Source organism: Heliangelus exortis, chromosome Z, assembly GCF_036169615.1.
Source record: "Heliangelus exortis chromosome Z, bHelExo1.hap1, whole genome shotgun sequence".
NCBI classification, from domain to species: domain Eukaryota; kingdom Metazoa; phylum Chordata; class Aves; order Apodiformes; family Trochilidae; genus Heliangelus; species Heliangelus exortis.
This window is the reverse complement of record NC_092454.1, coordinates 56,706,914-56,721,391: the sequence shown is the minus strand read 5'-3', so window position 1 is coordinate 56,721,391 and position 14,478 is coordinate 56,706,914. Positions and strand designations below refer to the sequence as shown.

The following is a 14,478-nucleotide window of genomic DNA, read 5'->3' as shown; positions in this document are numbered from 1 at the left end:
TAGAACACTTGAAACATTTTATTCAAGTCATTTTCACATAAACTTGCAACCATAATATGGGCATGTAACACAAGAATATGAAAGTGCAATGAAGAATACAAAGCTAGTGCCTGAATATTATAAATTAGAGCTCTTCAGATAAAGATGCAGTTACTGAAATTAAGACTCTTTGAAGAAAAGTGAAGGAAATAATGAAAAACCTTCAAAAAAGTTGCAAAAAACAAGTGGCATTTCACTGTTTCTGTAGCATTTAGTTGCATAATAAAAACCTCCCAATAACATACTCTTTGGTTTTAATTCAAGTTAAAATCTTTCAGCACCTCTTAGGATTTGGAGAAAATGAAAATGCCCTATGTTGGCATAAACATGAGACACAGGATAAACCACCTTTCAATGTCTCATTTCTGAAATTCACACTGCTGGTTTTGAGTAAGTACACTGCAAACTGCAGGAATTACAGTAGCAAGGTACATTTGGTGTTTGCACTCATTCGATGCTGCACAGTAAACTTTGGAGCAGAGAGAAAATTAGTAGACTTTTACTAACACAAAGACATCACCTACACAGTATGTTGGTTCCATTGCTGACCAATCTGTCATTTTTGTTACACTTTTGTCTAGAAATATGTGAATATCAAATGTATTTCAGGATTAAAAAAAATATATATAACAAACCCCTCCTGTAATGAGCCTGACATACAGTATGTTCCTGATATGCACTTTTTATTTAAAAATCTGAAATGTGGGAGATAATGCAATTTTGTGATTCAGCTTTCCAACTGAAATTTGAGACTAAAAGCAAATTTGTGCTAAAATTCTCGCAAAATTTAAATCCAGTTTTGCCCCCACTGAGACCAATGGCAAGATGCCTTTCAAGGATTATGGGGGAAAAGCCCAATGTATAGTAAATAGGATTCTAAAACATAATTTGCTGTATAGAATAAGTTTTTATAAAAACAGAGTTTATAAATGTTCTTCAACAAAAAAACCACACGTAATCCCACAAATATATTCCAGTATGAAAAAGGTAACTTAAGGTGTCTGGGTCAAAACTGTAGAGCCAAGATACTTAAAAATACTGGTTGGCACTCCCCTGATTAGAACTAATTCTACACATGCTCTCTAGTAAACTCTTCTACTGCATTATTATTTACTAAAATTAAACAGGGGAAGTTAAAGTCACATTCCTTCATTTTTTTTAATCCTAAAATCCCTTTTTTTTCTAAATAGACTGTTCATGTTATCTTAGGCAATTTTTGTACTATTGTATATCACTGTCATGTCACTTAGCACACATTTCAAAACAAATATAGTATTTTGCTAAGGAAAAAAAAAAAAAAAAAAAAAAAGCGCTACATTTTTGTAGCTACAATATCCCCAATATTCAAAGTGATGGCATTCAACACCTTTCTGAACCAGGCCATTCCCACTGAAAGGACAAAGTCCAGTATTACAAGTTGCTCCTCCTACAGAGGTGCTCAAGGTCCTTTGGCTCCTTGCTGACTTCAGTGGAATTCTGCAAGCAGTTTGGGTATAGGCACGTGAGCAGGTTACTGCCATGTAAACCGAGGGATTAACTCAATTTCTGTGGCTGCTCTGTGTCCTGTTAGTGCTCTCTTGTCCCACACTCAGCATCAGACACAATGAGGTAGGAGCACACATCCTCTTACCAGGAAACAGCCCATGCCCACAGCCTAGGCTCCATTACAGGAGCTTTTCTGCCCACTGCCCAAACTGCTATCAGGACTTCCACCCCAATTTTGACCTAAGCCTATAGAAAGGTGAATGCGCTTGTGTCCCTTTAACACCTTGTAATCTTAAAAACTCTTTGGGCTGAGATTTCAGAAGCCTTGACTTTAAACATATGCACAGTTTTTCAGGCATATGTAATAAATGGCTTATTAATAAATCTAGTTGCCAAATTTTGCTTCTGTCCATTGCCCATACTGGTGACTGATTGCTAAAATGGATCTGTCAGCAAAAAAAAAAGGGACCTGCAGATACCAATGGTATGCATTCTGCACCCACTCCCAATGTTGGATAAGAATCATTGGGTTGCTGGTTCTTAGAATCTTTTGAATTATACATACTAGTTGTGCAAATTTGTAACCAAGTTATGATTAAGGTGGAAATAGACCATAAACGTGAAATAAGCTTAAATATATGCAGAAAAGAACAAGTTTATACCTAAAGGATATTACGATAATTGATAAAACTTCCAAATTAAATACATAGGGTTCTACTCTATAAAATAATTCCCAATACTGCCTGAAATATTCTCCATAGTGATAATAAAACCTCTCCATACTCCTCAGATTTTTAATTGTAACTATTCTGAACAGCATATGCTTTTGTCTTTTTTTACAGGGTTGTTTTGTTTTTTTTTTAAATACTGGGCTTTCCATGTTCCATTACATGTTTTGAACTGCTGGTTGAACTTCACCAATACAAATCAATATTTCTAGGTCCCTTTGTTTCAAAACTAGATCTTTCATTTAACAAGATCAGAAATCTTTTCCAAAAAATCACCGGATCCCCTTGTGACATGTTATTTCACAGTTTAAAAACAAAAATCACAGCTACTGTAGCTTACAGCAGGGTGCACTGCAGAAGCAAAATAATTTGGGGATTGGAGAAGTGGTGTAGTCAGCACCAGTTAAGCAGTTCAGAAAAAAACTTTGATTTGGACTGGAAGTTTTTCCCCTTAACAATGTTGTAGTTCATTCCTGAACAGCCTGAAGTAGGATGCTAAATATATAGACTTTTTTTTTTTCCCTCTATTTATAGTATATTTTCCAACTTCATTGAGCTATACATTTTAAAAGTCAAATACAGTACTTAAGGGGAAAGCAGGCAGTAGGCTTTACAATAAAAATGCTTGTTAGAGATTCTAACCTACTTCTGTTTGTGGTGCCACCTGAGTTAATTTTCTGTATTATTTGTTGGTTAACCTGTTCAAGTTGGATGTTTCCCATAAATAACTACATCAGGGACTCTTCCTCATCTCTAAGTACCCTATTCTTGACAGGTATTTATTTTTATCCACATTAAGTTTGCAGAATTTATTTTTATCCACATTAAGTTTGCAGAACTCTTTTAAAAGCCCCACCTTGAAAAATCACTTTAACTAGAAAGGTGGATAAGTTTTTTAATTTATTTCCACAGATTGAAGGTCTCTTTCAAACCCCCATCTGTCTTTTACTTAAGAAAATGGAAAAACTTCGAATGTATTAAAAATGTAAACATAGCCTTTCTTGCAGGGGTATAACTGATACATGTATATATATATATGTATTTCTCTGCTATATGTTACTAATCCTTGAAAACTGAACATACTTTTTCCATTCATATCAATGTGTCCTAGCAAGTTTAGCAAAGTTTGATTTTAATGTTAATATAGCATTACTCTTAAGCTGATTCTCATTCTGGTATTTTCTGAGATAGCTAACACTATTAATTTCTATTGCATTTTATTTAATTCATTTTACATAAATTTTTGCTTTCTTTTAAAATATGTTCAACTCATTCACCAGTAAGTAACATTCCCACTCATGTCTATTATCACCTAAACTCCAGATTTTCAGAAGAAATGCTCATATTTTTATGGATGAGTTAGATTTTCAAAATTTAAAGTATATCTGTGCATGAATCACCAGTTCCACACATTTCAGCACTAACAAAAATAATGCCAATTTAAATGCTTAAAATCCAGTTACAGATATGGTTGAGAAGCACCTGAAGTGCTTCAAAATCATATGAGGTGTGCAGGCGTATGTGTGTATGGATGTTCTGTAGTTTTGTTTCTATAGTGTTTATATCATTTTGAAGTTTACATAACATTACTTCGGTTCAACATTTGGGAGCATCTCATCCATTTTCTTGCATCTTTCTCAGTATCTGTCAAAAGAAGAGGAACAGTGTTATGCAGATGACCAAGCAAATACGAAAGAATATATGCTGAATACCCTTTTGTCATCTCAAAGGCACGGGTCAACAATCAATAACAGAATTTTTTTTCCTCAACCTGAATGAATGTGTTTATTTCTTAAGATTTACTGAAGTGAAATGGGGAGACTAAAAGTTGAAGGACTTAAGCATGAATTTCCCTTCCACCTGAATGTGAGCAGAAAGGGCATTCTTAGAAGTACCAATTAGTCGTGCTAGAGAGAAGTGCTTCAAAAGCTCCTGCCACAGGTCCACCAAAAATAATTGCTCATGACCTGCAGGATGCCAGTTGTTCTTTTTTCCTCTATTTTCTGCAAGTCTGACCATCACACAATGAGAACTTCTTTGTGAGTGTGTTGTGCAGATCCTGAGTTACAGTAGATCTGTACATGAGAACATTAATTTAGTGAATTTGCCTCTTTGGAGAAAAAACCAAGCAAAACAAAAGACAAAACAATTTTGCCACTGTTTAAACTTTTAGAGAACGAAGCTAAATGGAGTGTGTTGAAGAACTGTTTCAAAGAGGGTAGCTGCTGTGTAAGCATATATAACATATATATATTTATATATATATATATATTTGCATATATATATATATGGGATTTTTCAGAATGTTTTAAGCCTGCAACTGCTCAAAAATTTTGTGTGGATGCTATAAATGGGTATTGAATGAGCACAGAAAGGTTTTAATGCAAATACAAAGAGCCAGAGATAGTTATCTAGCAGCCCAGGCAGTAGTAGCAATTTTGAAAATGCTGTGTATCCTGATAGCATGACTGCAAGAGCAGAATTCTCATTTATGTTTGTTTTTCAAGACTTTTTTTTTTTTCAAATCAGTTCTAGCCTTACAGAAATAGTTTAATTACCAGAGGTCAGGATTTAAAAGCTCTGCAGTTATCAACAGCAAAGCAACTGTTCACATCACTCCTGCCAAAAAAAAAAGTACCATCGAAACTTTGAATTAAAGCACTAGATTCTGAAAACCGAGAAAGAGCATAATAAAGAAATTAATATCAGTAGCATTAATGATGGGAGTTATTTTTACAGTGTAAAACAAAACTCTAAGCTTTACAAATATGTTTGTGAACTTTAGCATGTTGATTATAAAGCAGTTGCAAGGACAAAGGAATATACTTACGGAGAAATTGTACAGCCAGAGGCATACGCGTGGTGCCCTGTATAGCGGATGTCACAGCGCACGATGTTGTTGGAGTAGTCAGATTCAGGCACCAAATAGCTGGGGTTTACACTCACCTTAAAGGGAGAAAGCACAGTGTTGACTACTTCCAGTTTTGAATTGGTAACTTACATTCAAAAGGACACATAAATATAATTTGCTTCTTTGAAAAACAAAAAAAAAAAGCTTAAAAAAAAACCAATAAAACCCCAAACCTCCCCACTCCCAGTACCCATACCTTCAGAATATAATTTCCAGGTTTTACATCTGTAATGTCAATCCACTGGCAGTCTATATCAGCATTGTAAGTGTCGTAGCAGCCAGGGCTCAGTCCCTTAAAAACAAATTTAAGATGGATGTCAAAAAATCATAGAATCATAGAATGTCAGGTTAGAAGGGACCTCAAGGATCATCTGGTCCGACCTGTGTAATATTACTGTTTATATGAGATGTCTCAGCACGCTGTTAAGACTTAAAACTGTCCAAAGTGGGGGGATCTACCACTTCCCCTGGAAGATCATACCAATGTCTGACTGACCTCATAGGGAAAAATTCTTCTCTTGTTTTAAATCAGAATCTACCCAGGAGCAACTTGTGCCCATTGCCCCTTGCCTTGTCTTGTCTATGTGACTCTTATAAGTAGGAAGCATTAGGGATAGCAACATTCTGGACGTAAGGAGCACCCAAAGTGAAGCTCTCTTAACCATCACATTTCACTATGAAAATTATCTCAGGAAATCAGGTTGATTTTTTTGTTTGACATTTTATTTGAATATCTAAACTACAACACATAAGTCTAACATACCATGCTTACAGAGAGCACTGCATTATTACTTCATAAGAACTACTGCATAAGAAACACCTGTATTATTGATATTTGTTCATCTATGAGATGTCTGCATTTTCTTACCACTTGTTACATTACTTCATTTGTGTAAATATTGTTGATCATGTTGCTTACTGCTCTTTACAAAAGATGAGAAGAAAAATCAAAACTGACCACAGACTGGACATAAATATCTGAAGCAAATAGTTTCTGAGGTCCTTGAGCATAATCACCACGTTGGAATCTTTCTCTGCCCTTCTGCATGATGTAATGTTTTGCTATAGATAACCCATTTCTGCCTAAGTACCATCTTCAAACACTAAAGTCTAGGGCCATTTTCACATTGAGTTTTGCGTGAAAATGGTGTATTTTCTGGCAAATAGTGGCAGAATAATCTGAGACAACTGCATGTATAGCCTTTGTTCCAGATACTCTTTTCTGAATACTTTTTTTCTGGTAGGAATCCTGATAAGAATCTCCATATTAGTGTGTTGGTGGTTCGAATCTGGTATCTTTAGCTGTGACCAATACAGATTGCTCTGGGCAAAACTGATGTGTTCTGGCAACACAGAATTCCCAAAACCCAGGTCTTGCATGAATTGCCTCTTGACCCAGCTGGTGATCAGCTCAGACACTTGCATGTATGTGCCAAGTCTGAGGCTAGAGGAAAGTTTTACAATCCAATTACAGTCCCCCGAAATATGGGCTTCCAGTGGAAATGCTGACACAGCTGTAATTCTAGTGACACAAACACCCCAGCTATATAATATGTATGTTGCTTATTTAGATGTCCTAGTCTATAGAGGGAGAAAAGATATTTATAAAACCTCTTCAAAACCTTTGTGTATTACAGACCATTCATTATATTTAAAATGAAAATGTGGACACATGGGCCAGTGAAGCGTAGCTGTCATTTCTCTGTGATAAAATAACTACCTCCTAGATAAAACTGCAGAATAGGGGGTAAAAGCTTATCTATAAGTACGCCACAGATCATCAAGCTCAGTGTTACAACTCTGGTAATGGTCAGCAGCAGATGCTTGAGAAGAAATGAAAATAAGAAATGGGATGTGTGATGTCTTTACCCAGGCAAATTCCCTCCAATAGGCATTTAACTGTATTTAAGATATGGGGTACATCAGATTTGATGTGTTTAATAGCATTCATAACTTTGCCCAGTTTTTTTTTGTGGTGTTGTTGTTGCTGGGGTTTTTTTGTTGTTTTTTTTTTTTTTTAACACATGAAGATATTTTTGGTCTCTGCAGCATCCTATGGCAAAGAACTTAATATTTTATTCATGCATCAAAAGAGCACTTCTCTCTGTTTTAATTGTCTCTTTCATTGAGAACAACTCAAGACTTATTATTATTGCTGATTTTCCAAATGGAATAAACTATAAAATCTCTCAGTGCTGGTAGCCAATCATCCTTGTTTTCTTGGGGCTAGCTGGTTGACTTTTAAGCTTTTCTGTAGCAGTAGTGAGAGGTGGTGACCAGAACTCCATGTAATATTCAAGGATTTCTATAATATCATAAAGGTCCATTCCCTTTTTTGTCTATTCCCTTAATAACCCTTACACCTTGCATAATATTTCTGTATGAGCCATCATAATTTTCATGCAGCTATTTTATTTTTTTTTTTAACATCCTTCTATATCTGAATAAAACTATGCTGTAAGTTTTTTGTAAAATGCCAGCTGGTAGCAATGGTGTTAAGGGAATTCAGCACCTAGCAGCATCATGCTCCAAGGAGCATTTTTCTTCAAGAGAATACTAGCTATGGACTCTGAGACCAGAAAAGGACATCACCCAGCAGTTTGTGGGGGATGAACACTGGAGAAAACTTCCTTATTGACTCTGCCTTGAGTTCCCTTTACCTCGCTTGACCAATCCTATAACCACAAGAATTTGTGGTGTGTTTTAATATAGTTCAGTTACCAGTGATGCTAGGCTAATGACTGTCCCTGCATTTTAATGAGACACTCATTTTTAGCTCCACCCAGCTATGCTGCACGTCTCCAAGTTGCTGCTATCCTGGCCTCTGTGGTGGAGAATTTCAGAGCTAGTTAGGACATCAGATGACTGGTAGTAAAATATCCAAACATAAATTAGAAGGGGAAAAGGACTTTGATTACCTCTGAACTAACTCTTACCTGTGTATGAGCTGTACATGCATACCGTCTATAATATCCATAATCACAGGAGGTATCTTCAAGACAAAAACTTGCTTTGTGTCCTTCAGCAACTTTTCTGTGTGAGCTTGCATCCAACAAATCATAGTGGCTAAATTCATCCATGCTGTGATAATGTCTGTTAAGACATAGATACATTATTAAAGATGAATCAGAGCTTATCAATATTTAACATATTCCTGTTTGAACCTACTAGTTCTGTGTGCTAGAACACAAGTTCTGTGTGCTAGTATACTTTCCTACTGGCCATTCAATAATGCTTTATTTTCATTATTCTAACTTCAAATTACTAAAAATGCCATCCTCTATAAATAAACCATAGAATTTTATTTGTTAAAGGAAAGACTAGGTAGGAGCAGTGTTTTTCAAAAATTTCCTGTTTCGGCTCTTTCCAATAAAAATAGCAAGTAATAAGCAGCTCGTATTTGAATTGTACATCTTCTAACTGCCTTCAGACAGTATCTCTAGGAATGCTTACCTTACATACTATAAATTCCAGGGAAGTTTGCTACTTGTTAGCGAAACCCCAAAAATCTATTTTCACATTTGTGTGGCCCTCAATCAGTCTAACATATTCATAACACTAGTGAAAACAAAATCTGCATAAAGGAATCAGCTTTTGCATGCTTACAATACAGATCTCATCTGATGTCAAGAATTTTTGTAGTTTAATGTATTCTCTATTTCAAGTGTGTATGCTTTTCACTTGGACGGTGATGCATTTTTCTTTCTTTCACACAAAGTGAGTTCTAGCTCTTACTGTGACTGTTCTTTAACACCTATTATTATTGTCATTTCACATTTCCAAACATGGAAAACTAAACTGGTACTATCTGTCTGAACTTCGTATGTGCTGCATTTGGGAGCTTTTGTTTATGAATGCTTTCAGCTCAAGAGGTATATGAAAGCAATATGATTAAATGGAATGCAAACATATTGTTAAAACAAAGAGGAGCACACAAGTCTCACAGTTGAGGAGCACACAAGTCTCACAGTTGAGGAGCACACAAGTCTCACAGTTGTGCATGTCAAGAGCATAAAACAAGTCCACAGATAATGATGACTAACACTGAAGTCTGATGGCTAGCCAAACGAATTGGCAGTTATGGTTCACTTCCAAATGAGCCTGTTTCACTGTCATTGAAATGATCACAAGAAGATCACAAGAAGATTTTTTTTTGTAGACAATTTGTTTTCAGTCCAAGACCAGAAATCAACATCAGAGGCACTTTACATCTGGATAGCAAGAGATGAGCTATCATGGCAGAGGAAGAAATGACTCTTCTACAAATGGAAGACTTCAATTACTCTCTTTTAATTCAATCCATTTATCAACTTTGTAAGAACCAGAACTGTGATGTGGGTTTTTTTCAGAGGCAGGGTTAATTAAGGCATTTATAGATGCTTTTTTTTCGGTTGGTTGGTTTGATTAAGCTTTATATTTTTGATCCTTACAAGTACTAATATCCTTTTTTTTTTTTTTTTTTTTGAAAGAACTTATTCTAAGGGTACCAATTTTTCTCAAAGCTTAAAGCCTCTGAAGCTAGAGAGAAAGAGAGACTAGAGCTAGAGAGCTAGACTCCAGGGGCCTTTAGATCAAGGTCACACTGTATACTATTATTTTAGTAGGACAATATTATGTTTTCACTTATGTACTTGTAACAGCAGAATTGTATTTAAATAAGTTATTGTATTTCACAATTGGTCCTGCTATGAAATAGCAAAAATTGTAACAAGCCTGAAAACTGTGGTATGTGAATTTTCTGAAGGGTAGAAATTTGCAGTGTTACCTGCTCCCAAAATGCTGACAATGTATTACATTTGCCATGTTTTCAGCATTTTTTCTCTTTCTAGACCAATACTGCTATGTGAAACTATCATGATGTGATAAGGATATTGGTAATAGGATCAGTCATCTCAGTGTCTTTCCCATATTGAGTATACAATGCCTTGTCAAGAATTAACCCATGAAATTCAGGTAAAGAAGTATAGCTCAGTGTTTACAATGATGTATTATAAGGAACATGCTATTAAACAGGGTTTACATAGTTACTTTAACATGATTGGGACTTTTATTTACAGGTTCCACCTGAATGTAACTGGACTATAACCTATGTAAAATCTACTTAAAGGCAGAAGCTGACACTGTTAAAGCTGATTTGAGATCTGTATTTATACTGAATGTATACGTGTAAGATTTTTATACTTACAGGTAAGCTTCATATCCATTTTTGTTTCATGTGTCTATGCAAAGAGTATTTACCACTGCCATGAAATAAAGCAGACAGTAAAAGGCTGATGTTTCCTTATGGCTTCCCCCTACAACACTGCAGTTTTAGAAAATGTCACCTTATAAGTGACAAATTGTTAGTGAAAAAGATAATTAGAAGGTACCATACTGAGCACTTCACTCACTGGTGACAGCTGTGCCACTCCCATGAATAACGGGGTCTGCTGGGCAGAAAATCTGATGTGCCTTGGTTTTTCACTCTTTGGGGAAATCTCAGTAGCACCCGATTGTCATAGTCTCTAACATCTGCTCGATAAGCTGAACTGTAATAATGCAAAAAAAAAACACCAACACCTGTAAGTACATGCAAGAAACACTTTAAAAACACTCTATATTGTCTCAGAAGTAACAGACTTCTGCAGCTTCCTTAGAGTTCAAACATTGGAGATGGACAAGGATTCCACATGGTGTGTTCCAAAGTGCCTGGCGTCAGACAAAGACCTGAGTAAGATTCAGATCTGCTTCTAATAATATAAAAAGGAGTCTGACCACTGACCAGCTGGCTCTGGCTTTGAACAAATCATGACTTAGCTGCACAATTATTCCAGTACAAGAAATGCAATTCATTAGTTGCTGTTAACCAAAATAACTCACTGTGGATGTTAAGAGCACACAACAGATGTTTGTTTCTGTTGTAAAAAGATTAATAAATATTTGCCTCAGACTATATTTTCCTATTTCATATATCTATTATCTACAGTCTTTCGAACCCTGCAATGTTTCGGTCAATTGATAGCCAGGAAGACTTCACTGTAAAGTTAGAATAAAAAATGCTGCTTCTTCTCTCGTGTTTTCTTTTTTCATCAGGTGGAGAGAGAGCATGCTCTTAGAAACAGCATGATATCAATTAATGATGCTGGTAAATATAAATAAATGTTTTGCATTTTAAGGTATGAAGCAAGTTAAAATGGTTAAAAACAGTCACATTGATTTCTTTCCAAACAAAACAGGAAAAAACCCTTCTTTGCCAACTGGACAGGATCTAACTTCATAGCAAAGCTGTTATTTCAACCCATTAGAAGACTTTGAAACACTTTTCAGAGAGATTTTAATTCTAAAGAGACATTGCAAGGCACAGGTCCAGAAACAATCAGCATAGTAACTTGTGAGGGTTAAGAATATGTTGCTCTGTTTTTTTTAGTGGAGTAGAATAGGATCATGTTGGATGAGAGGAAAGAGATGACAATAACCAGACATTTTTTTTTAGGTGCCTCCATTTTGTAAAATTCAGGTATGTTCAAATGAGCCTGATAATAGAAATGTGCAAGATAAATTTTCACTAAATGTAGGTTGTTCCAAGTATCTGTAGTTTGTCTCTCTAATACACCAGTATTGTTTCTACTGTTTCCTGCATCTTAGAATCTAGTCTTATGTGCACACACACAAATTTATAATTTAAGAAGGTTACAAAATGGGCTAAGTCTCCATGAGCCCTCCAGCCTCACTTTTCTTAGCTCTTCACCATAGGCACTTGGTCAGAAGCACAAGAACCCACAGTGAACAGGGAAAACCCAGGGCGATGCCTACCTTGCCAGACAGTTTTCTTCGGCAGCACACCTCAAGTTATACATGGACATCCTCTGGACGTACGTGGACGCCTGGATGTAATAGGGATCCGGGACTAAGTCAGGGAGACCTGCAGTTCATCAAACCAACCACAGAACAGCAAGATCAATCCAGGACACATATGCAAGTACTTGGCTTCTATCCCAATTGTTACGAACAGTCGTTCTGCTACGGACCCCTGCCCTCCATTGAGACAGCTTCCCCTTTTGCTCGGACACTTCGGCTTTTCTCAATGGCCGCATCACAAGCACAACTCCCGGACCCCCGCGATGGGCTTCCCGTCGTGTCCCTAGCAGCTCGTGCCCAGACCCCCCCCCCCAGCCTCTGGGACTGCCTCCCACCGGGTTGCCCGCGGGACGGGAGCCGTGAAGACTCCTGGACCGGCCGGGTTTTGCCCCAGCCAGCTGCAGGCAGGGCCGCCGACCCCCGCTCCGCATCCATCCCGTCGGGACTCGCCGCGCTGGCACCGGCGTGCGCGGGAGCGAGCGGGTCGGCGGGACCGGCGCTGACGGGACGCTACGAGAAAAGACGGCTCTTACCGTACTGGAAGTAGCCGGTGCCGTAGCCGGGTCTGTACCTGCTGCCCTGGCGGGGCCTCTCGTACGTGTCGTAGTAGTTGTAATAGGGGTTATCATCCGTGTACTTGTAGGGGTTGTAGGGGTCGTCGCCTACCATGACATCTTCCCGCCCGGGTCTGAAGCTGCTAAGGGGTGGCAGGCCGCCGGCCCCGGTGTTGCTCCGGTCACCGTCGGTCCCAGTGCCGCCGGCGGGGCTGACGGGGCCACTGGGTCGGGACGCCCCCGAGGAAGGGCTCCTGGACGCACCGGCGGCCTCGGGGGTGGCGGCCCCCTGGCCGCGCTGCCCGGCGGCGCGACCCCCAGAGGGTGACTGGTACCCTGCCTGGAACCAGTGCCGTGCGCCTGAACCCCCCCGGCTGCCGGCGGCGGGCTGGGGCTGCGCGGCTGTGGTGGCAGCAGCTCTGGCGGCCGCTCCCCGCGGCACCGTGCCGTTGTTCCGCAGCAGCAGGATGGGGCTGCCCGCCACCTCCGCCGCCTGTCTGCTCCGGGGGGGCTGGTACTGGGAGCCGAGGCTGAGCAGGCTGTACACCTGCCCGTTGTTCTCCCACTGGATCCGCTGCCTCCAAGCGGCGGGGGGCGGCGGGGGGTCGCGGCGCGGCGGCGGCTGCTGGCAGCCGGCGGGCCACAGGCAGCTCCAGTAGATACACGCGTGGAGCTGGGCGAGCAGGAGCCCCGGTGGCGCGAAATGCATCTTCCTCTCTTTCCTGGGTGCCGGCGGGGGAGTGAAACGGGCGAAACCGGGGGACGTGCGGAGACTGAGGGACGCCTTCCTGGCCGGGATGGGAAGGGGGGAGGCGTGGGGAGGCCGGAGGGTAGCGGGCTGCCCCTATGTAAGGGTTAGGCGGGCAGCGAAGCCTCAGGCGCGGCGGCACCCGTGCGGTGCCATCGGGCAGGTCCGGCCGTCGAGAAGGAAACACGGCCCTGGGGAGGCGGCGAGAGCGGCTTTTCTTCTCCCCGGTATTTATAGGCGAGGAGGATGCGAATGGGAGCCGGAGCAAACAATCAACCTCTCATCGTCCTCCGGCCCGCGCTGGTGTCTGGAGCGAGCGAAGGAGGAGGAGGAAGAGGAGAGACCAGGGACTTTAAACTTGCTGGCACGCTCGCAAAGTTACACAAGCCCCGCTGGCTGGGCTGGCTGCGCCCCCGCCATTTGTTCACGTAATGCGGCTGGAAACGTGCGGCCCTGACAGTTTCCCCACGGCCGCCCCCCGCCCGCCGCCGCCGCCCGCCCTGCGCGGGGGCACCCGGGGGGGGACGGGGCGGCGAGGGCCGGCGCAGCGGCGGGGGCTCCTCATCCTCCTTCCCTGCCTCCCTGCCTCCCCCCGCGCCCCGAGCCGCGCCGGGCAGAGCCGAGCCTGCGGCGGGCGGGAGCGCTCAGACACACGTAGGCTGCCAGAGTATGCCGTGGGGCAGCGCCAAAGTATGCAAAGGAAAAATGCTATTAGCTCATCAGCGCTGGAGAGACTAGAAACGGGGTGGCAGGGAGGGGGAAGGGGCCGCTAGCGAGAGAGGAAACATGTTTCTGGAAAATGTGCTGGCCGGCACATCTCCCGGCTGAGGCAGCTGCTGGGGACCTTCGTCTCAGCGCTGAGTTAACAGTCGAATCGCCTTAATGACCTCTTAATTAGGAGAAAACCTCCATCAAATAAACTCTTGACTATTGACTTTTGCATTTTCTGCGTATGAGTCACACGAGAGATATGCTGGCGGTGCTCCTCCTGGAGTAAGTTTTCATTGAAAAGTGAAATTTCACATGGGAGAGGCTTAGCCCCATCACCAGAACAAATAAACCTGGCTCGAACAGAGTCTCCCCAAAACCGTTCTGGGAAAAGAGGAGCAGGCTGTGGCCTGAAAGCCTTTTCCTCTCTTCCTGCTTTTACAAGAGTTCACCAATGCTGTGTTTTGA

General features: G+C 40.8%; 1 protein-coding gene across 2 annotated transcripts; it reads right to left on the bottom strand.

The window, feature by feature from the left end:
- On the bottom strand, nt 1-13,627 carry LOX (lysyl oxidase). 2 transcript variants are annotated; one of them, XM_071730466.1, is made up of 7 exons: nt 12,534-13,627; nt 11,956-12,064; nt 10,554-10,691; nt 8,100-8,256; nt 5,360-5,455; nt 5,083-5,198; nt 1-3,896 (listed from the first exon to the last, which is right to left on the bottom strand). In XM_071730466.1, exons 1-7 carry the CDS (start codon nt 13,261-13,263, stop codon nt 3,890-3,892), a joined length of 1,353 nt encoding a protein of 450 aa, XP_071586567.1. In that variant the 5' UTR covers nt 13,264-13,627; the 3' UTR covers nt 1-3,889. The 2 variants fall into 2 exon arrangements, with proteins under 2 accessions (XP_071586567.1, XP_071586568.1); XM_071730467.1 differs by lacking the exon at nt 1-3,896 and having other exon boundaries at nt 5,079-5,198; nt 12,534-13,398.
- Nucleotides 13,628-14,478: the final 851 nt, after the last annotated feature.

Excerpts from the sequence above, each read along its gene's own strand:
- LOX (XM_071730466.1), bottom strand. The coding sequence starts at position 13,263 with ATGCATTTCGCGCCACCGGGGCTCCTGCTCGCCCAGCTCCACGCGTGT. Across the intron at positions 10,692-11,955 it reads GAAGAAAACTGTCTGGCAAG|TTCAGCTTATCGAGCAGATG; the intron begins GTAGGCATCGCC and ends GCATTATTACAG. Across the intron at positions 8,257-10,553 it reads GAGTGGCACAGCTGTCACCA|ACATTATCACAGCATGGATG; the intron begins GTGAGTGAAGTG and ends ATGTCTTAACAG.